At 42.6% G+C, this 23,969-nt stretch overlaps 2 protein-coding genes across 4 annotated transcripts; one reads left to right on the forward strand and one right to left on the reverse strand.

The window, feature by feature from the left end:
• Positions 1 to 439: 439 nt before the first annotated feature.
• On the reverse strand, positions 440 to 5,175 carry LOC124120770 (L-ascorbate oxidase-like). 3 transcript variants are annotated; one of them, XM_046483646.2, is made up of 3 exons: positions 5,022 to 5,175; positions 2,183 to 4,242; positions 440 to 1,227 (listed from the first exon to the last, which is right to left on the reverse strand). In XM_046483646.2, the coding sequence occupies exons 2-3, from the start codon at positions 4,215 to 4,217 to the stop codon at positions 1,079 to 1,081; spliced, it is 2,184 nt and encodes a 727-aa protein (XP_046339602.2). In that variant the 5' UTR covers positions 4,218 to 4,242; positions 5,022 to 5,175; the 3' UTR covers positions 440 to 1,078. The 3 variants fall into 3 exon arrangements, with proteins under 3 accessions (XP_046339602.2, XP_046339601.2, XP_046339610.2); XM_046483645.2 differs by having other exon boundaries at positions 5,027 to 5,142; XM_046483654.2 differs by having other exon boundaries at positions 4,956 to 5,133.
• Positions 5,176 to 6,376: 1,201 nt separating this feature from the next.
• On the forward strand, positions 6,377 to 23,530 carry LOC124122251. The gene is made up of 15 exons (XM_048396919.1): positions 6,377 to 6,480; positions 11,165 to 11,304; positions 11,845 to 11,925; positions 12,939 to 13,068; positions 14,622 to 14,815; positions 15,219 to 15,356; positions 16,203 to 16,420; positions 16,662 to 16,865; positions 17,725 to 17,886; positions 18,850 to 19,014; positions 19,893 to 19,997; positions 20,308 to 20,509; positions 20,984 to 21,246; positions 22,091 to 22,239; positions 23,377 to 23,530. Exons 1-15 carry the CDS (start codon positions 6,437 to 6,439, stop codon positions 23,477 to 23,479), a joined length of 2,298 nt encoding a protein of 765 aa, XP_048252876.1. The 5' UTR covers positions 6,377 to 6,436; the 3' UTR covers positions 23,480 to 23,530.
• Positions 23,531 to 23,969: the final 439 nt, after the last annotated feature.

Here is a 23,969-nt window from a genome sequence, read left to right on the forward strand (position 1 = left end):
AAACCATTAATGTACGTTAAAAATATATATTGTAAATGCCAAAATGATCTATCCAGGATCAAGTAGAAGATATATGGACAGCAGCGCTGGGAATTTATTCAACAGGCCCGTGAAAACAATCCTGCTTTAGCTCAATGTTTACCACTCCTGGCGGCCATTATGCAACGGCCATCTTACACACAACCCCGCGCTCACGTCTACAGGTCTCTTCCTGTGGTACGGTAATTAGAAGAACCCTCTCCCTCAAGTGTATCCTCCCTGATATAATCTACTCTCATTAATTAAATGCTGCCCTTTCCCAGCGTCACGGCTATGGAGCTGAGACAAAGAGACCCAACCATCATAAAGTAATTAGTGTCCAGTAAAAACAATGCTCCATTTTGGAGGTCTACGTTATGGGAGGGAACCCACCAAACCTCATAAACATGATCACCGAAAGTCGTACTACAGACGTTTAATGTCAAATCACCAAAAAGCATTTGAATAGCAATAACATTTAACAGGATCATGTATTCTCTTAACACCATCGCAAAACACAATGTAGAAGCCACAACAATACTCATATTTTCCAACAAAATCACATCTAAAAATGAGACATCAGCAAGTACATATATAATAAAATGTGTATTAACATTTTTCGTCAGGAAATCAAAAAGTTATCTTCTTGTTACCACCTCCAGGTTCAGCTAGACATGGGTCCTCCTTTGGTCAAAAGTTTGTTCCCCCTCTAATGAGTGTGTCACGCGTTGCACACGGGTATCACACGCGTAGCGGACGGGTTCCACACGAGTGACCAACTGGGTGCATACGGGTTGCGTAAAGCGTTGCCCATGCGTGTAAGGGGGATGAACTTCTATAGGCAGTAATGTAGGTGACTGCGGCGTAAACAGTACATGTAGTACTTTGATACAAATAGTCTTCACACTTACTACTTTGGTTTAAGAAAAAACGCCAACCAACAACCCAGGTTTCTCATGGAAAGAAACAAATCTGTTTTCCTGATTTTTGCACCCTTTGAAGACTTTTGTTCTCAAGATCGTCACTTTTCTCCTCTCATAGTCTAGGATGAGGAGTCGTGTCACTTGCACCATTTGAACACTTTTGTTCTCAAGACCTTCACTTTTCTCCTATGGAAGTACAGGAGGAGGAGGACGATGAGCGCAACCATCAGCAGCAGGCTGATGACTATCAGGGCGATCAGACCTCCACTCAGCTCCCTTCGCTCATCTGGAACAGAGAACATATTGTACATGGGCACTGTGCGCAATGGCAAGCCAAACCAGACAACTGACACAATGTTAACAAAACATTAACTTTTAGCGTTATCACATGTTACATACATGTTATCAAAGGTTATGTACATTTTCCAAACAACTGTAACATAACATTCTATTGTATTGACATCCAACAAGGGTCAATGATGATTGTTTTCTTAAGTTGACAATGTCATGGTTTGAAATAAAGACTATATAGACTAAGACAAAACGCTTTGGCATTAACTTTCTACTCAAATCCTCAGGTAGTTTTGATTGGTTCACGTGAACGCTGGTATAACCTACGGTAACGCTTCTGTCACCATTTAACTGTCGGATAACAGTAAGGTGGATAGCACCTCCATTGCGAGCACTGAACCTCGCACATAGTATGCGAGCAATGAACCTCATACATGGTATGCGAGCATTGAACCTCACAAATGGTATGCGAGCAATGAACCTCACACATGGTATGCGAGCATTGAACCTCACACATGGTATGCGAGAAATAAACCTCACACATGGTATGCGAGCAATGAATCCTAAACTTAGTATGCCATTGATGAATCTTGAATCGTAAGCTAATGCGTTGGGTGTTACTCTGCTTCGAACAGTATTTCACCGACATCAGGGCAATTGGATGAAAACATGCCATTGAAGAGTACGAATTTAGGTCAAGTACAGAGCAGGGGCAGATGCTGGCAAGCCTGGTATACTAATTCGGGCTAATCTTACTCATCATCATCAGAACAACACAAGGCCGAAGAAGGAACTCTGCACACTGTTATGCAAACTGGTCCGAGACCACTGGAACACAGTACATTAAAGCGGCAAAAACCCTTTCCATATCCAATAGAAATCTCTGCATAAAGCAGAGTCAACTGTATAAGGTATTATGGAAAATGATGTGATGCCTACAGAACACTTACCATCAAGAGGAAATTCAAAGGCTGTGTAGTCTCCGCACACTGGATATCCAGGAGGGCTGTAGGGGAGTTTAGATGTCGACTCGTCCACCAGCACCGCTAGACCATTGGTGTTGTGAATATCTACCATAGATTGGAGGTACCAAAGTCCCAGGTTATCGGCCTTGAACCTTAAAACGACATATCCACCAGATGGTACTACAACTGTGTCCTTGAGAGGAGGGATCCGGGGATTGATTTCCGAAGCTTGCCAGTACTGCCCTGGTCTCCACTTCGCCTTATTGCAGTATATGTCCTCGCACTCAACATCGTCATTGTCATTCAACACTTCACCAGAATAACTTTGGTATTCTGGAAAGCCTTGATACGCAACGTAGAAGGAATGGCCGTGAAGATGAACTGGATGGGAAGCCCCCTTCCCTGAACCCTTATTCAGCAGGATCATCTCAACGATGTCCCCTTCGTTGATGTAGACAGTATGCATGCAAAAACACGGGGTTCTGTCAGGACTGCAAGGTTCATTACACTCTATGTTAACCTGGGAACGCTGTGTTAGTGCTGACACCGTGGGTGGGAGAAACCGAATGCCGTTCACAGATCCAGGGTTGGTGTCAATTCCAGGGAAGGCAAAGTTGAGGAAGAGCCTTTTTGGGTAACGCTCTTTGATAATTTCATCTCTATTGGGATCAATAGCATATCCATTAGCATCATTTAAAGTAATGCATGTCAAGTTGGGCATTCTGGAGAAATATTTGAATGGGCAGTTAAATACCCTGCAGGGTAAAATTCCTCTCGGATTACAAGGGTGGTCTGGTGTGCTTAAAGATTTGTTTAGTTCCACGTTATCATATTGTAAAATGGCTTCGGCAATATGACGAACAGGTACATTGACTTCAAGGGTCTCGGCAATTATTGTGTATTCAGTTACATTGAAAGGATTTGAAGCGTTGAGTAAAACGTCAAATCGTTCCCCGGCCTGGATAATAAACGAGTCCACTTCAATTCGCTGCAGGTCTTGTCCGTCCGTTGCTATGACAGTGAGGGCATGACCAGGGACATATACTCGGAATGCGTACATCGTGGCAGCGTTGATGACTCTAAACCTGTAAACCATCCCCTCTGTGACAGCAAACCTTGTAAGAGGAGCTCCATTATGCCGACCCGTTATCGGATCGTAGAACCTGCCCCGTCCATTGATCAATCCACTGTGGAATTCAAAATTACCAAATTTGGTGTTGTCCGATGATCGTGTTTGCTCATATTTAGAACAGTTGGCGGAAGTGGAACAGGAATACGCTGAAGTGACACCCTTCAGATACACCGTTTCAGGATCCAGATCATGATTCCAGTCCTGCAGAAGCATGACATGCTCGGGTACATACACCTCCTGTTTCCTCTTCACAATGAGAGGCCCGTACAGGCCCAACCCTGTCTGTCCTGAAATCTGGGAATGGTAATAGTGGGTTCCTGCAGGATTTGCCTTGAATTTATACTTAAATGTTACTCCCGGAAGTATGGGGCATTGGGTGATATAGGGTACCCCGTCCATCCATGGACTATTTTTCTGGTGGATGCCATGAAAATGAACGGAAACACTGTCAGCGTGGAGTCTATTTGTAAAGAACACTTCCACCTCCTGTCCTTCATAAACAACGATGGGAGGCCCAGGGAAGTGTTCCTTTGAAGCTGAATCAGACATTAGGTCGTGGATGCTGATAACAAATCTGGCCTGCTCGCCATCAGTGGTGATAATTCGCTTGGCCACGGTGTCGTTTATGGGCATGGCCACTGTGTCATTAATGGGCAAGCCGGTTGTGGCATTGTAATACGTTGCATCGTCGTAATAATAAAGACTCCCATTGCGTGGGACTACCCGTTCGTCACCATGCATCATGGTGAGGCAGGGATCAATTGTAAATACGAAACTGCATAGCGTGCAGTCTGGTGTGCACTCATGCGAGCACACAGTGTTGGCATACAGCGGCTGAATCCATGTCCCAACAATCAGACCGAGGAGCAAATAGACGAAGCTTTTCATGTTGTGTCGCTGTGCCCGTCCTCGCCTGGCAAAGAAACATGGTGACATATTGTTACTCAAACCTGTTACCCGACTGTGTTGAGATATATGATAAACGCATGTCTAACCACATATACGACACGGTACTAGTCCTAGTATTGGTGTGGCTACACTACCGCTACCCCTATTACTGATACGTGATACATATCTGCCCATGAATCTACACATTCTAATATTGTATCACAACTACTACCTTCAATACCTATAATTTTCATGTGGCTACAAAATTATGCATGCATGGACTCTTCATTGTTACTCCTATCGTTACTATTGATAGTATTGACATTACATCTACCAATACTACTACTATCTACTATTTCTCTCATTTCGAGTCTCTCCCACATTGAATTGACCCACCGTAATATATCACCTAATATCTCCCCTATAACCACTTTCACGCCAATTCTACCATTTCCAAACTGTCAATCACAGGATTGTCTGGTCCAGAGTCGATTATTTACAGACCGCCGTCATATAGCTGGAATATTGCTGAGTGCGGCGTTAAACAACAAACAAACAAACATTTCCAAGACGAAATCCTTTCCTCAATCCGTATTTTATGTACAACAGCAATACAAATAACTTTATATTAGTTCCAATCTTCTTTCGTTTCTTATACAATCCAAAAACACTACTTGGATACTATAACCTTGAGAAAACATTCTCGTGTATCAATAAACATGAATCAGTTGAACTCACCTTATTTGTGATAAAGATGTGGAAAATGTTTCAAACACAGAGTAATAAATGATCAAGAAGAGTTACCTTACGCCATATTGCTTTCCAGCAGGTGAATACTCCCTTGCTGGTGGGGGTGGTTTGACGGGTTATTTAGAGAAGCGGTATACCCGTACGCCTCATGACTAACCTGGCTGCATGCATAATTCACGCAAGTCTTTACAGCCTCAATGCTGCCTTTCATCGACTTTCAACGTACACCTTGAGATCCGGGTAGTGTTGACGGGATTCACAAATGCAGGTTGACAATGCTCCGGTCCGGGTTGCTGGCGCATGAACGATATTTGCTGAGTGTTTGTATTCCGACCATTATATGTTATTATAAAGCTGATCTCCCACACGTTCAACTCACGTCGCATTACATAGGAAACCAGTCCATAAATTTGGACAACATTCTTTATCTATTTGTTTAAATCTGACATTAACGACACAAGGCAAGTATGAAACTCGAACACGTGCATTGTATTGAATGTCCTTACGAATGCTAAAGCCTTGGGGTCTGTTGTTAGATTACACAGTTTTTCGAAACATTGCTTTGCTACAACTGAGCGATGTTTGAGGGTAAAATAAATATTGACTCCCGTTAGCCCGAAGTTCGAAAGAACGGTTAACTTTGTCATAATCTTGAGTTCCTAATGATGGTAGTGTTAGTGGGTGAATGAGTGAGGTTTTTTTTGCGACGCTTTTAACATTATTCCTGCAATATCACGGCAGGGGTGATCATATTCTCACATTGTACCAATGTGTAGATAGGAGAATGGAGTGTAGAGTGTAGTTGGGACACGTAGTATACATTTAATTAAATATAATAATCAGAACTGAGGTATTCGTATGCTCTTTCAAAGAGAGAATATTTACAGCTAATCCAGCTTGGATCAGGAACACTAGTGGTCGATAGAATGATCAACAATTCAGTGAGTGAGTGAGTGAGTGAGTATGGTTTTACGCCGCTTTTTAGCACTATTCCAGCAATGTTACGGCGGGGGTGACCAGAAATGGACTTCACACATTGTACCCATATGGGGAGTCGAACCCGGTTTTTTGGCTTGGCGAGCGAACGCTTTAACCACTAGTCTACCCCACCGCCCTATCAACAATTCACACCTCCGGGGCACGATGACACACATTCAGCCAGGTCACACATTGTAACCACCCTATCATAATTGAAATCTGCTCCATAACTAAGCAGGCATGGGGTACGCATACGCCGGTACGTGTATTGTATTTTGACAATATAAAAGTATCACTTACCGGCGCATTAGTATGCAAAATGACCTTTTCATTTTGAGAATAAAATCATTCTACATTAATTGAATTGTAGGTCAACAGTAGGTCTAAAACAAGAGTTATTCCCATGTATACATGCTTATCTCAAAGCGGCAAAACAGATAAAATAGGCGTATGTGAGGAGAGTGACCCAATCTGGTGACTTGTCGAACACAATGCGGCCGTTCTTGGTCTTACTTTGTCTAGCCACTGCTATCCTGTAAGTTGCTGTAACTGTTGTTAATGTTTAGTCCTGCAGGTACATTTCATTTCATAACGGTATATAGGGGGCACGGGTGGCCCAGTCGTCTAAGGCGCCGCGATTCGCTGTGCAGAGTTGCGTCCCTTGGCCACGCCAGAAACCTATGATTGTGGGTTCGAATCCCGGTTCGCTCCGATTATGTTTCTAGGTTTGTCAGCACCATACCCGTGCTCGTGGGTTTCACCGAAGTGGTAAACGTCTGAGACCTGCATCACTTCGGGCTTTCCTCCCACATTAAGCTGACACGCCGCGATATAACTGGAATACTGTTAAAAGTGGCGTTAAACCCAACTCACTCACTATAACGGTATATCATCATGATTATAATTACTTATAAAAGACGGTCCATTTGTTTAAGGTCCCTAGCCTCTAGAACTGTAAAATCTGAGATGTACGGAAAACCTTGAAATATGTTTCTGAAACTTATTGAACGTGTATTTTTTAAAATAAATTTCTTTGACTGGTGAAGCAGTGGAGTTCAACAATGTGAAAACAGTCTGAACTTGAAGAACAGATCTCATCTAAATCCGTGAGCAAAAATAAATAGTTCACCATATGTTTTCACGTTCAAACAAAAAGACCCAAGGAATTGTAGACAAAGCTATCGTTGCCGCTCCTATCGACATATCTTCGTTGACTGTACGCACACGTTCACCTATTAATCTGGACGGAGTCATTCCCAGTGAAATTGTCGCAATCGGTATGCAGTAATTTTATATTTATGTAGACTTGAATTTTGTTACCGAAATTTTCTGCGCTTACGGACAAACGGGGACTCCCTGGTTCTGACAAATAAGAACATTACGTGTATACTGTTTCATACAAGTTCGGATCAACATTAAATTATTCTACAATCCCACTAGTGTTGAACGACTTTTTCGGATTTAAGGAGATTAGTTCTTGTTAAAAGTGATTTTTTGTTATATCAATGCTAAATGAAACTGATAGTGAGGGAACGCTATGTTGTTTGAACGACCCCTGACCTCGTTAATCGCAATATTGTCATTATCTAAACTTATCGTCATGTATGTATTCTGACCTTTGGTTGAAACTCTTAGTGCAGCGGAACACAATTATAGGTACGGGTTTTAAATTGAAGCACCATGGACACGTATGTTTATTGTTTGTTTGTTTGTTGTTTTACGCCGCACTCAGCAATATTCCAGCTATATGACGGCGGTCTGTAAATAATCGAGACTGGACCAGACAATCCAGTGATTGATATCATGATCATCGATCCACGCAATTGGGATCAATGACCTGCATCAACCAAGTCAGCGAGCCTGACCACCTGATCCCGTTAGTCGCCTCTTACGACAAGCATAGTCGCCTTTTCCAGCAAGCATGGGTTGCTGAAGACCTATTCTACCCCGTATCTTCACGGGTCTTATGTTTATTGTGACAACCTTTCACACACACTGATGGACAGTATTCAATTCATATTAAATGATGTGTTGTACAACTATTTGTGCATTTGAAAAAGTATTTAATTTGTCAATAGTATAAGGCTTATAGTGAGTGGGTTTGGTTTAAAGTCGCGTGGAATAGTATTTTAGTTTGGAGTTGCATGTCAACTTGATGTGGGGTGGCATTTAGTGGTTGAGCTGTGTTTAACGCCGCTTTTAACGGTTTTCCCATTATATTAATGTGGGGGGAAAGCCCGAAATGATGCAGGTCTTAGACGTTTACCACTTCGGTGAAACCCATGAGCACGGGTATGGTGCTGACAAACCTAGAAACATAATCGGGGCCAACCCACAATCATAGGTTTCTGGTGTTCCAAGGGGGCGCAACTCTGCACAGCGTTTCTCCTTGTCGGGTGGCAGAACAGTCGAAAGTTATGCAGGTCTTAGAAGTGTACCACAAAGGTGAAACCCACGAGCAGGGGTTTTGTGCTGACACACCAGAACCATAATGAAGACGAACCTGGATTTGAACCCCCGACCACATATATACCCCGTTCACACGAACCCTGAATATATCTGTGTTTATCATATAATTGGTAGGTTCCTCGGCAGGATAAAGCCAACGGATAAAAACGATATCCGTTGGGGTCATATGCGGATAGAGATGCAAATATCAAAGGTCAAGTAGGACTACTTTCACTGTTTATAAACAAGCATGGCGTCGCCCTCGTCATTCGGCGATCGAGTCAGAATTAATCATCGTGAATCTGGATAAACTACAGGGATAATTGCTATCATTATCAAACGAACAGTCTAATATACTAAAAATCAGTGTCTAACTGTGACGTAGCTAAGGCATTTTATAAGTTTTGGCAACTTTCGAGATATAAATTTCGAAACAATTTTGCGAGGGCACGAGGTCTAGCCAAGCGGGATCAGTAGCCATATCTGTGCTTGTAGACCTCTGTGGCTTGAAACCTTCTCCACAAATCAAAATGGTTGGATTCGGCCGAAATATGTTTGAACTGTTACCTTGTTTCGTTTTGTCGCTGTGTGTACATCTGACTACACTTCTTAACGTTATGAAAGGACAGACCGACTGTCAACAACGTCTGACCGTGGCCGTGACGTCTCATAGACTAGAGTTAGAGTAGCTTCCCTTTGACAAAGGGCAGTTACTCTAGCGGACAGACCGATGGATTGCCGCGAAAGGCAATTAAAAAAAACTGTTGTTTTGCCTATAAGTTGCTTCGCCACTGTATAAGAAACAGATTTCAGTTGGAACTATATTGTCTACTGTCACTGTCCGACTGACTAATCACTTACCCTGTGACGTAATAAATATTAATGCGCGCATTCCAGGAAAACTCGCAATGTTTCGGTAATGTTTGTGAGAGAGGGAAAGCGATTTTAAAGCACAGAATTAAAGAATGACATTATATGATAAAGAGTTTATCACGCTTGTGTGTTTGGGGATGGTAAATATCCTGTATTAGGAATAAACACTATGTATTTAGCTCGCCAAGGCTCGCTAAATACAATGTTTATTCCTAATGCAGGATATTTACCATCCCCAAACACACTCGCGTGATAACCTCTATATATTTGCACACGTGGCTAGACTTGTCATTTGAACGCGTTTACTCATATGTGTATAGTTTCACAATGTAATTTTACACAACGTATGGAGACGGTGCAATGTAAATTTATACAAGTCCAAATTGGCACTGTATGTATATGTTAGCATTTCACTGATGCCAGCGCCATTGCGAAGATCGATGCTCATTATATCAATCACTGGATTGTCTGGTCCAGACTCGATTATTTACCGACCGCCGTCATATAGCTGGAATATTGCTGAGTGCGGCGTTAAACAACACACCAACCAACCAAACAAACAAACTTCTGTATTTAAAGTTGACGCTTTTCAGTATATAGCAATACCAACTTTCATGCTGACATCCAGAGCTGACATCTTTGAGTTTCAGGGAGCCAAACGTTCTGTACAGATTAAATCAAACACATGTAGGTTCATGCGGCGATGTTTGCAATGTTTGTTATACAACTCTCTTCTAATTCGACCGCATCCGTGGTCTAGCGGTAGAGCGTCCGCCCGGAGAGCGGAAGGGTCGGGGTTCTATCCTCGGCCGCGTCATACCAAATGACGTTAAAAGATGGTACTAGTTGTTACCCTGTCTGGCGCTCGGCATTAAGGGGCTAAAACAAGGACTGGTAGGCTCGGAGTCAGTATAGTCAGGCATTGTATCTCAGTTAGCTGGCACTATAAATCGGCATCAGTCCGGACTAGTACAAGCAGCCACATAAACACACACACGTACATGCACTTTGCTATATAAGTGGAATAATCTTGGACGCGACGTTAAACCCCATTTTACACCTCTTCTAATTCGACTTTGATTGGAAAACAGACTGATGTGTATGTGTACATCAATTACATGATTTATTTACACACCTTAGTTAATTTTCATGTGAACTCTGTGAACTTACATATACACGCGTACGTATAATTACTAGTGTGCAATATTACTTACGTGAGTAGATATTGTGCATGTGAACGTGGTATAATATAAGGGGCGTAACTCTGCACAACTCTGCACAGCGAATTCCGAGCTCCCGGTATAGAGAATATATACTTCAAATATCGAATTTAAACCGTGTATGCGTTTTGTAAACTTAAAGTGTAAGAGCAGTTGCGCAAACGTGTTGACGTGGCTCATTGTGAGTCGTCACGCCCCCATAGCGTGGATAGTTGCTACAATGTTTTCAGTAACTATTTGCTCTAGTGCCAGCTCGATTAACAAATGCCACTCTCACTCAATCGATATATTGTCAAAGACTTGACAGTGCTGGCATCATCACAATGGGGTCGGTGGGGTAGCCTAGTGGTTAAAGCGTTCGCTCTTCCCGTCGAAAGCACGGGTTCGATTCTCCACGTGGGCACAATGTATGAAGCCATTTCTGGTTCCCCGACGTGATATCGCTGGCATAAAACCGTACTCACTTAGTCATTATCGCCATAATGGACTCCTCTTGACTCGAGCTACGGTTAACACGATGCTTTTGCTTTTCCCTGGGACGTCTAGATATCGAGATTTTTTCCCCTTTATAAATCTGCTCATTTAAAGATGCAATTGGGATTCAGGGTCCTGTGCATGTTTCAATGTATATATTGCACATGTATCAAACTCATAGTCCAACAATTATTGATCTCCCAGGCTATTGGAGGCAGCTTGTCCCGGTGACTGCCACTACAGCGGCCGCTGCCAAGTCAACGCCTGCCATTGCTATGCTGGCTTCCAAGGGTCCGATTGTAGCACCGACTGTGGATGTCAAGGCCATGGCACATGCGCACATGGTGAGATGATTATATGCTGAAAGTAGGTCATTAAATGTAACGGATGTGTATGATTGCAACCTATTTCTGAGGCACGTTAACAACGGCACACCTTGACTAAAGTACGGGGAAATATACATTACTAAGGGACATGAAATGTTTATACCTCCAATGTTTTAAGGTAATAATCATTTATTTTAATGTAAACATTTTGGTTGATAAATCATCATGTATAGTAATAAATATTTTAATGTGAAAATTTATAACCGTTCAAACTCAACCCCTTTCAGATAAATAATCCTGTTGTAGGAAGTAGGTGGGAGGTGGGAATAAAAATACAACGTGTCCCCAAAAATCCTTGAAAAAGATATATTTGTAAAAAAGTGGCTTGCCACAAAAATTACGTTGTTGCTATGTGTATTTCTTTTAAAACATTCAGGCTTATAGCCTGAAATAAAGGAAATATCTGGTTTTGTAGCTGTAGCTGATATCTAATCTCGGTACCCCCAGAATATAATATGACCGATCCCTAACCCCCAATTCCGTGTTTCTGACTTCAAGACGGTACCTGCCAGTGCGAGGCAGGCTGGAGATGGGACGGCGGTCAACGCAAGTGTGTGTGGGACTGTCATTGTCAGAACGGTGAGAGAAGCTTTGATGCATCCGAACTGTATATCGTACAGTATAACTAAACCTAAAACTAAAGAATACACGCTTGTGTCATGGTGGCTAAAATGAAGCAAACAAGAAACTATTATTCGATGGTGGCGTATTTGATACAGCAAAGGCGATATTACACGCCCTCCACCTGAAAGGACATCGCGATATATCGCGATTATTTATTAACAAAAAGAGCCGCATGTGTTCTAATAATTATAAAGTGAAAATAAGCCATTCAGCCAATAAGGATAGTTACAGTAATGACAAAAAATGCAAAATGCGCTTTTCATGAAACATTCATTTCGTGCTACTATTTCAAGTGGCGAGGACTGTCGTGACGTTTTAAGAACGTTTGTAATGTTTTGGTCGAATCCAATTTTCAAGTGAAAACTTACTTTCGCCCGAGACTTTATTAATATTCCAGATACTGCCACACATATTTACTTAACCGAAATGAAACGAACGGACAAAATTAATGAAGTTACTATATCGGATTTTTTAATGCTAGTATTTGAAACTCAGTATTGACTGTCTTAAACACACCTATCGGGGGTACGGGGGTCCCGGCCGTCAATGGTGTCACAATTCACTTTGCAGATTTGCGTCCCTAAGACGTGCCCGGAATCTGTTGTGGTAGATTTGAAGCCGAGATCGGCCCTTAAACTTGTTTCGTTGTGACAGTCTCGATCCTGGGTTCGAATCCCTGTTCGCCCTGATTATATTTCTAGGTTTGTCAGCACCATACCCATGCTCGTGGGTTTCAACACAGTGGTAAATTTAAACGTCTGAGGCATGCATCACTTTGGGCTTTCCCCCCACATTAATCTGAGACGCCGTGATAGAAGTGAAATACACTTCAAAGCGTCGTTGAACCAAACTCACTCACTCACTCTCGCCTTATGACTATTATGCTAAATGAGGTATAATGACAGTTTGGTAATAGCAGGAGTATATCACAATGTTACACTCACACATACACCTTCATCTGTCCACAGGGAAAGGCTGTATCGGCCCCGGGGAGTGCGGCTGCACACACACGTGTAGATATGGTGCCTGTCGTAACGGTCAGTGTGTGTGTTGGGAGGGCTACAAGGGACAGGACTGCTCCCAATATGATCCTAACACGTGAGTTGAGAGTCCGGCACATTCTATACGCTTGGTCAAATGGGTCCACTGACAAACCCTTTCTGAAAACCGCACGCATTCACATTCATGATAAGATGATAGTTAATGTAATACATAGGATGAACATTATTATTTCATAACCTGCATTGGGGCGATGGTTAGCCTAGTGGTTAAAGTGTCCGCTCGTCACGGCGAAATTCCGGGTTCAATTCCCATGGTACAATCTGTGAAGCCCATTTCTGGTGTCCCCCGCCGTGATATTGCTCGAATATTGCTAACAGCAGCGTAAAACCATACTCACTCGACCTGCATTATATAGTGAAGTCAATTTTCTTTCAAGAAGTTTGTGTAAACATGACAGCGATAAAAAACATCATTTCAGCCAATTGACAAAAAAATTAATTAAAATTTTAATTAATATCATATTTTGGCAACAAAGGCAACAATTTAAGTGAGTGGAGATAGTATGACTCAAATGACCCTGCATCACGCACCTGCCAGCGCCCGTCAATCTGTGGCGCATTAATGCCCGAAGCGTCCTTAAAATACCTACAATACCACACAGAGTTGAAACCCAAACCTACTAACACACTAAAACAAATTCTGCGCATGTTCACGTAGAAACTAAAAACCGAGGACAGATACACGACCGGTCAGGCTTTTCCAATAGCACACATAAGGCTACAAGGAAACGGAATTAACAATAATGAGTCACAGGGTCACATTTGCCTCAGGAATCCACGACGCTGCAATTCGCGGATCAGAGTTTCGCCCCTTGGGTGTCAGAGGCCATGTTTGCCTCCTGATTAAGAATCTCTGTTTGTCAACTCCGTAGTCATGTCGGTATGTTTTACCAATGCGTCAAACGTCCACGACCTTTGTGCTATTCTCGTGCATCAAGCTTACACACCTTCTTACTCATGTTCTAACACACCTTATGACACAAGTGTTAAAATACGTTTCCGGACCTAAATTCAATTCACTCATATACTTTTACACATCGCGATCGTCTCATGCCTGCGAGGAGCTGTACAATTCCTGAGTGAGTGAGTTGGGTTTAACGCAGCTTTTAACAGTATTCCAGTTATATCACGGCGGGTCAGCTTAATGTGGGAGGAAAGCCCGAAGTGATGCAGGTCTCAGACGTTTACCACTTCGGTGAAACCCACGAGCACGGGTATGGTGCTGACAAACCTAGAAACATAATCGGGGCGAACTGGGATTCGAACCCACAATCATAGGTTTCTGGCGTGGCCAAGGGACGCAACTCTGCACAGCGAATCGCGGCGCCTTAGACGACTGGGCCACCCGTGACCCCGTACAATTCCTGATGTCGCATTTAGAAAAACAGACATCAAATACGTCCAGCCAGACAAGTTTGTCTCACACATCCATATTTTCCCCAGACGGTGTGGTAGCTTAGTGATAAAAGCGTTCGGGTTTGATTCTCACATTGGTGCATATGAAGCCCATTTTTGTTGTCACCCGCTGTGGTATCGCTGGGATACTGCTGAAAGTGATGTAAGCCCCAACTCATTCAAATCTCCCCGCAGCATGATGAGCCATGGCGTGTCAGTAGGCATCAACCTCGCCGACAACGACTACTTCACCCCCGAGGTGCACTTCGTGGACATCCATAAGCAGTCCCAGAGCTGGCTGACCCAGAGGGTGGGGAGCAGCACGTGGGACACCAAGGAACAGAGTCACATCCACTGGAGGCCGGACGGCTACCCCGCCAGTCTGCAACGTAAGATCATGTCATCGAGGCCGAGACGGGTGGGGTGAAATGAGGTTGGACGTCGCGTTCACGTTCCTTCTCTCACACAGAGGCGTACATGAACGTTCACCGTTGGATGCATGCGGGCTGGACATATGCTGGTTTTATATCGATAACCCACTGAGACACATAGTAGTTCAACATGGGTAACCCACTCAGACACATTATTCTGACTCCGATACGAGTCTTTACTTTATTTCTTTAATGCCGCCAGGCAGGGTAACAATAAGTTCCACCTTTGAACGACTTTTGGTAGTATGACGTGGTCAGTGTATCGAACCAATAAATACTAAGGAATCAATGAAAAACTAACTGTAACCATTCATGCTAATTGTTCTTTACCATCTCGATATGACACATCGTGTAATTTCAGCCAATCAGAAGTTGGTTCAACTTGTAATGCGCGGCTTCGCTTCCCACGAACCTTCGGGCCAATACACGATCCTGTATGATGGCGAGGGGGAGGTAGATGTAGGACTTACAGAACACCACACAATTCATGATGGAAAAGGTAAATCGCTTTACTTAAACCAATAGCACTAATCAACTCTACAGGCATATTGTCGTTGTGTCATGGTGTCCTAAATACAAAAAGAAGCAAGAAGAGGCACGGTTGCTTTCAAGGAGTTGTGTCCCTTAGCATTGACAGGATCTGCGCGGGTTAGAATCTTAGCTTCACTCCGATTATGATCACCAATGTGTATGCCCTTGCATGTTGGTTGCGTTTAACCTCAAATACACATAGTTAAGCTGGCCCGTGAAGATCCGATTTAGATCTTCCGCAATCCATACGTGTCGTAAAGGCGACAAATGGGATCGAGTGGTCAGGCACGCCGACTTGGTTGATGCATGTCATTGTATTCCAATTGCGTAGATCGATGTTCATCATATCAATCACTGGGTTGCCTGGCTCATACTTGATTATTCACCGACAGCCGTCTTATAGTTGGAATATTGCTGACTGTGTCGTTAAACAATAAACAAACAAATAAGCTGCTCTCTATGATGCAGTCGTTGACATTCAATATCTAGTTTTAGAATTAAGCAATAAACCCTTTGTGTATCTGGCTTTCTGGATACCCGTTGACATCACAACTGACACAGAATAGTTAACGTGATACTTTACTTAAAGAATTCATTGTTTTACTAATCGGTAAAGATAAAGAATGCCAGCCCACCAGTTTCTTGTTGTCGGAAAACCACGACGACCTGCGTATTTAACGGTAATTTACTGGTTAATTTCACTTAAATTACATCTCGTCAAGTGTTCATTTTGCATAAAAGGATATCTCCGCTTTAAGGTGTCGCGAATGATAATTACTGAATTGTGAATCATCTTCTCACATCCATTTACCAGGAAGGTTAGTGGTCAACATGCCTAAAATTGGCGATGGAAGTTTCACACTAGAAGTCCTGAGAACGAACCCAAGGAACCCCATCCACAACATCCGGGTACTTTCGCCAGGATACGAGAACTTGTACGAGAGGTTCCCCTTTCATCCCGTGTTTCTAGAGAACCTCAAACGATTCTCGGAGATCAGGTTCATGGATTTCATGAGAACAAACGCACATGAGGTAATTAAATTCATACAGCAAGAAAGTTTATTTTCCAAGAGGAAATTAAATGCAATAATTGTTACTAACGAAAAAGAAATATCAGCATGCATCTTTTTGTATCACCGTGACACTTGGACCGGGGGTCCCTGTGGGTGCGGGTGCGGGTGCGGGTGCGGGTGCGGGTGCGGGTGCGGGTTTTGTTTGTTGTTTAACGCCGCATTCAGCAATATTCCAATTATTAACTCACTCGACGTTTCAGCCTGAGCCGACGACGTGGGCGACACGCCGTCGGCCAGACTACTACACCCAAGTGGGTCCGTACGGAGCCGCTGTGGAGCATATGATACACCTGGCCAACACACTGGGAGCAAACCCTTGGTTCAACATGCCCCACGCAGCCGATGATAACTACATCAGGAACTTTGCAATGCTTGTGAAGAAGGACCTTCGGCCTGACCTGAAGGTAGGGTTGATACATCAGTGAAGAAACTTGGTTGTAGGATGAAGTGCTTATGTGCAGGGGCCTGGTGGATCTGCCCGTAGAGCGGTAGGGTGGTCGATTCCCGACCGCGTCATACCAGAAGACCCTGAAAGATCTGACTTATTCCTACCCTGCCTGACGTTCGGCTGTCTCTAAGTAGGGTATCTGTGTTAAACTGCCGTATGCACACACACATGTGCACGACGATATGTACGCCCTTGAAACAGGGAGCCTTAATAAAAATCGTATGTAGGATCTCTCATTGAAATCAACTTTAGAGTAGGATTTTATAACGCTTTTAGTAAGTCGTGATAAGCTCAGGTTATGTTCGGGAGGCGATTGCGTCTTGATAGAGTACATCTTGTGTTTATTATTCAGGTGTACATTGAGTACATTTTGTGTTTATTCAGGTGTACATATAGTACATCTTGTGTTTATTCAGGTGTACATAGAGTACATCTTGTGTTTATTATTCAGGTGTACATTGAGTACATCTTGTGTTTATTCAGGTGTACATAGAGTACATCTTGTGTTTATTCAGGTGTACATAGAGTACAACGCTTTGAGTAAGTCGTGATAAGCTCAGGTTATGTTCGGGAGGCGATTGCGTCTTGATAGAGTACATCTTGTGTTTATTATTCAGGTGTACATTGAGTACATCTTGTGTTTATTCAGGTGTACATAGAGTACATCTTGTGTTTATTATTCAGGTGTACATATAGTACATCTTGTGTTTATTCAGGTGTACATATAGTACATCTTGTGTTTATTCAGGTGTACATTGAGTACATCTTGTTTTTATTCAGGTGTACATGGAGTACATCTTGTGTTTATTATTCAGGTGTACATAGAGTACTCTAACGAGGTGTGGAATCCCATCTTCCGCCAACACGCCTACGCCATGGAGCAGGGGAAGAAGCTGAAGCTGGACCCAGCTGACTGGAAGGCGGGGATGAAGTTCTACAGCAGGAGGTCCGCCCAGGTGGCGGACATATGGCAGCAGGTAAGACACCGTCATGACGTGCACACGAGACAGAGACTAACACAGGTGGCGGACATATGGCAGCAGGTAAGACACCGTCATGACGTGCACACGAGACAGAGACTAACACAGGTGGCGGACATATGGCAGCAGGTAAGACACCGTCATGACGTGCACACGAGACAGAGACTAACACAGGTGGCGGACATATGGCAGCAGGTAAGACACCGTCATGACGTGCACACGAGACAGAGACTAACACAGGTGGCGGACATATGGCAGCAGGTAAGACACCGTCATGACGTGCACACGAGACAGAGACTAACACAGGTGGCGGACATATGGCAGCAGGTAAGACACCGTCATGACGTGCACACGAGACAGAGACTAACACAGGTGGCGGACATATGGCAGCAGGTAAGACGCCGTCATGACGTGCACACGAGACAGAGACTAACACAGGTGGCGGACATATGGCAGCAGGTAAGACACCGTCATGACGTGCACACGAGACAGAGACTGACACAGGTGGCGGACATATGGCAGCAGGTAAGACACCGTCATGACGTGCACACGAGACAGAGACTGACACAGGTGGCGGACATATGGCACCAGGTAAGACACCGTCATGACGTGCACACGAGACAGAGACTAACACAGGTTGACATTGGAGGTACATCAAGCTGACTGCTTTATTAAATCGAGATTGCGTAACTTTTAACATACTGAAATCAAACCTCCTTAAGTTGAACAGTCATGATTCCAGGTGAACATGTGTTTGGAAGAAAAAGAAAGAAAAAAACCAAAGGGGATGTTTTCAAAACCAATTTGACTCATTGCAATTACATCCTTCATTATTTTGAGCTTTGACTAAAATTTGAAATATTCCGACATTGTGTCCGACATGGATGACTGTTTACACTGTTGAACGCGTGATGGGTTTATGTCGGTTCCAGCCATAAATAAACTGTCCATGGTCTCCAGGTGTACGGAACACTCAGCTCCAGGCTGTATCCAGTGTTCTCCTGGCAGACTGGGTTTCAGGACTACTTCAGGCAGGCGGTCGAGGCTGTGGGCAACAAGATCAGCAGCTTCAAGGCTCTCGCCATCACTGGATACTTCACATGTAACAAAGTAGCTGACGACCACGTGAGTACATAGCAGTGAGTGAATGGTGCTGGTGTGTAAACATTTAAGTGTGGATAGACACACGAGTAACTGAAAGCATGAACATCGAGCCACACCATCGGAACACGATGACCAGGATATCCTCTTATTAGGTGACTGTTACAAGAAACACGAGTCTCTGGGCACATATCCTGCTCCACAAACTGATCATATACAGTCAAACACATGTATATAAGGCCATGGGTTCATCGATATTGCACTTTGTCTTCTGTGGTTCGACACAAACGGAGTGTCGAAATTATTTCATTGAATCCTAAAAAACGCTACAAAGCCTAGCCATAATCAAAACAGTTACGATAATAGTCTAAAAGTCACGTGTTATAACCATGGGCACCATCTGCCCTCCCATTCTTGCTGATCTGTTTCTTAATGCATTTGAATCAGAATTTCTGCTCAGATTGGAAAGTCAAAACAAGGTAATTTCACCAAAATGTTTAACTTATGCTTCCGGTATATAGATAATCTATCATTATCGTCCAATAAACACCAAACAGCCAATTTCCTTGCACTGATTTACCCACCTCAACCTCTTTAGCTAAACCAACACCGTGTAAAATGCTTTGGGCGATTGATATATATGATTTTACACACCTAAATTGCAATGTGAACGGATGCCATCACTGAAGAAGGATCATGATATATGAATACACCTGTAATATAAGTGTATGATGTGACAATGCCGTTTGTTTTTAAAGGGTGTTCTGAAAAAAAATTCTTTGTCAATATCTCAGAAGGTCGATTCTTCAATGTATATTGTACTCCTTAAATGCATTTCGATATCATATGGATGTCATGGATTAAGCAACATCCATGTACAGAAAAATATATATATTCCCCAGGGAGCTGAGATGCTCCACATGTCGATGGCCCAGATACAACAGTACTGCAAGAACGAACTCCCTGCCATGCAGAAGTCCTTCCAGTACTTCATGAATCTAGCAAAGGTAGTGTCATTGATCTAGACGCAGTGTCAGCATAGGAAGAATGAAATAGAAAAACAAATCTGAAAAAATATTAGAGCTGGGGATTGTTTTTCCTGTTAATAAACTTATCAATTGTCAGATACGTAAATCAAGAAATTAAAATTCAACCTCTTTCACTTTGGTGTTACTTTATGTAAATTAATCTGCTTGGTTCTAATGTCAGGTAATGAAAAGAATGTCAAACTTACTGAAGACACCATTAGCATATCAATCGCTGACAACATGTATTATGTACATAAGCGAAAATTATCTGATTAATCTGTTTATGCAGACGCACCACCTTCAGCTGGTGATGTACGAGGGGGGACCGTCAGTGATGCAGAACAAGGTATTTAACGCTGGCGCTGCCAGTCAGGCCATCACAGACAAGGCAATCGCCTTCAACAAGGATAGTCATGTCGAGCAGCCCATCACAGATGTCATGAACCTCTGGTACCAAACCGTCACCCAGGACGCCAGCAATAAATACCCTGGTGGGTACCTTTAGCTTACCGTATTCGATGTAATAAGCGCCCAGGGTACTCTCAAAATTAGAAATAGGGAACTCTTATTAGAATATTATTTTGGTGAAAAAAACCCAGAGTTGGTTTATGCTGACAGCCTGATTTATATACAACAAAGATACTTTTCCAGAATTTACTTGCCCATAATTAAGGGTGCATATAACACACGTGTGCGTATTAAATAAGTCTTGTGTACATTGATCAGTTGGAAGGAGTGCTAATTGGGATTGTTCACTAGCCAATATATTAGCAAATATCGCCGTGGGCGCTTATTAGAGCGGGGCGCTTATTACGTCGAATACGGTACTTTGAGTGAGTGAATGTTTTTTCTCAGATGGGTAAACTCATGGTCAGTGAATTATATCAGCATCAATCAGCTAGAAACATCAAGTAATAAATTGTGCATAAATATATGTCGTGTCCACACCGACGACTCTGCTCCAGGCGGCCTCTTCAACTACTTCGACTACACCTCCACCCCCAGCAAGTACGGCAGCTGGGGTATCCTGCAATACACGGGCCAGGACCCCAGCACCGTGCCCAAGTTCAGGGCTGTGCAGAAGTTCATAACTGATCATCACAAGAATAACGTCCTCGGCCCAAAGTGCAGCTTTGTGAAGGATGGGGCTATGGCCTATGGGTGCTATCAACACACATGGGGGAACTTCCAGTGTGGACAGTCCAGCGACAGTGGCAGAACATGGAGTGTAAGACTTCACCTTCTGATATTTAATAAATAAAGCGACAAAACCATTTCCTATCCAATAGAAATCGCTGCATAAAGCAGAGACTATAGTACGAGTCCGACTATATCATTAGCATGTGTTTCAGAATAACTATCAAACAGTGATGATAAAATACAGATCCTTCATTCTGTGAAATTCCGTGTTCCACCAAGGACTCGTAAATGTCGTTAATGCTAACTCGTCATGTCATAATCATAACATTATCTCGTCATATCGTTAGGGATGACTAATATTTTGGTGCCGACAGAAAGTGGACAACTGTGGTCTACTACGGATAAGTCGACACATGTTCGATGGTCTCAAGGGCTTCGAGTTAACGAGGTTTCACTTTCATATAACATCAAATGTTTGGCTGTATTTGTGATAGGAATGAATCGATTCTTATAGTGAGAAAGAGTTATTTGAAGTTACGTATTCACGTTTATCCACCTTTTTGAACAATTACATGACCTTAAAATATGCTCACCACTAAGGGTGTAGGAATTCAATACTTGAACATAAAAATACGAGTCATGGCTCAGCGTCCCGTTTAAAAAAAACGTTCTTAGCAGTACGACTGTCTTATCTTAAAATAAACATGAAGTGCTATCGATAAGTTCGCTTTGTAAAACGTGACCCTTGGCCACGAATCTGACAAATTATCTCTTATCAAAACACTTCAATCATTTGAACAATAACGCTCAACAGGCCGTATTGTATCCTAGGTAGCTAATGTACATCTATAGCGTGCAATTACCAATCGAACAATTAATATTTAATTCATTTTCAATTTTACATCATTAAAAATTTGATACTGATTTTGTAGTCGTACCCATCTGTGGGTCAGAAGTACATGGAATACATGGTTCTTGACGGATTCGACCCCCGGACTCATCACCTGTATATCCGCCATGTGAACTCCCTGGGAGCTAACACCTACCACGTGTATAACACCCGGACAAGGTCATGGTCAACGTGAGTTAAATAGTTATCTATAATCATTTTATTCAGATCACCAAACCTTAATAAATATCACCACTCACCAAAAAGGAATCAACACCACCACTCAAACAGTCAAATGTATGTAACAGTGACAGGACACCATACAAGTTGTTCAGTAAGAGGCGACTTACGGGATTGGGTGGTCAGGTTCGCTGACTTGGTTGATGCATGTCATCGTATCCCAGTTGCGTAAATCGATGCTCATGATGTTAATCACTGGATTGTCTGGTCCAGACTAGATTATTTTCAGACCGTCGTCTTAAAGCTGGAATATTGCTGAGTGCGGCGTTAAACAACGAACCAACCAAACACGTGACATACTAAGAGGCATACTAGACATACTAAGTTCTCCTAAAAGCAACACACAGTTTATATTTTAACTCTGATGACTGGCATTAAGGAAGTTCAAAGGCAATAAAATAATGGAACCACAACAGTTCACTGATTGGAATGAGGAGAGGTTATCAACAAGCTTGACACGAGTGGGTAGAACTTTTGACACCAGCAGTGATAACTCACCGGATGCCCATTGTGTAATTCCTATTCTTTGAATGACATTGTTATATACTTGTTACAACTGCTGCTCAAAAACCGTGATTGTGTATATATTCACATTGGTATTTCTGATGTCCAAAGTGTGCAATGAGGTCGTCTTATTGTTGATAGTCATTTGGAGACATAAATGCGAAGTTAATTAATGCGAACAAAGACCACTCGCATTTTTCACATTTAATTCACGCTCGCGTTAATTTCAAGCAGTGTTGCTGAGTGAGGCGTTAGAAAAAACAAATAAACAAACAAGTTGTATACAGAACATGTTTCAGTGAAACCCTAACAAAAGGCGACATACGGTCTATATAGGGCATTTTACCAAACGTTTGCTTTCGATATATCATTTAAGTCGAACTCTCCTCACCTGATATATAGTTGGAGTCGATGTTGTAAATACTACATTTTGTCTCGAACTACCAAAACGGATAAGCTGATTTTTTTCGATGGTTCGAGTTTTTGTCTGAATACTAAAGGTGTAAATAGGGACGGACAAATACCAGGTTTAATCTTGAATTTTTAATTTCGCCAGTTTATAATGTCATCCTCTATTTATTTCAGACAACAAAATTTTGCCTATTATCAGCAAGAGTCTTCCCCCGACGTTTTACCAAGAATGCCTAACGGTGTCTTCGGAGGCCTGAACGCTCATGCTACTTGTTAGCAAGAGTGAAGTTACACTGAAATATAAACATAAACCTTTCTTGTTTTTTAATTTATGTGTATCACGGCTTTTCCTTCAACAAGGCTGTTTCCATAATCATACCGACTGGGCCATCTATGCCACCCCAAAGAATGAGCCAGAAGATATTATTAAATGCAGCGAACAGTACCGCTTTGATTCCGAAGTAACGAGAATACAGCGACTGTTGTTGTGATTATTAAGGGTATCGTGTTATATTTTTGGAGAGGACTGTACTGTATGATATAAGCCAGGTTTCTATAATATGATGCTCAGTAGACGATGTACCCAGAAAATTGCAAACAATGTTGTTGCACAGTCAAGACCATCCGCAGTGTCACGTTTACTTATATAATAAATAAGAAAGGCCAAAGGACCGAGCCTTGTGGCACTCCAGCAGTCAATTATTGAGGAAGCGATATTTTGTATCGCGGTGACGATGTATGGGGTTATGAACAGTATCGTATGTACT

Source organism: Haliotis rufescens, unplaced genomic scaffold (genome assembly GCF_023055435.1).
Source record: "Haliotis rufescens isolate VD_foot unplaced genomic scaffold, xgHalRufe1.0.p SCAF_16, whole genome shotgun sequence".
NCBI classification, from domain to species: domain Eukaryota; kingdom Metazoa; phylum Mollusca; class Gastropoda; order Lepetellida; family Haliotidae; genus Haliotis; species Haliotis rufescens.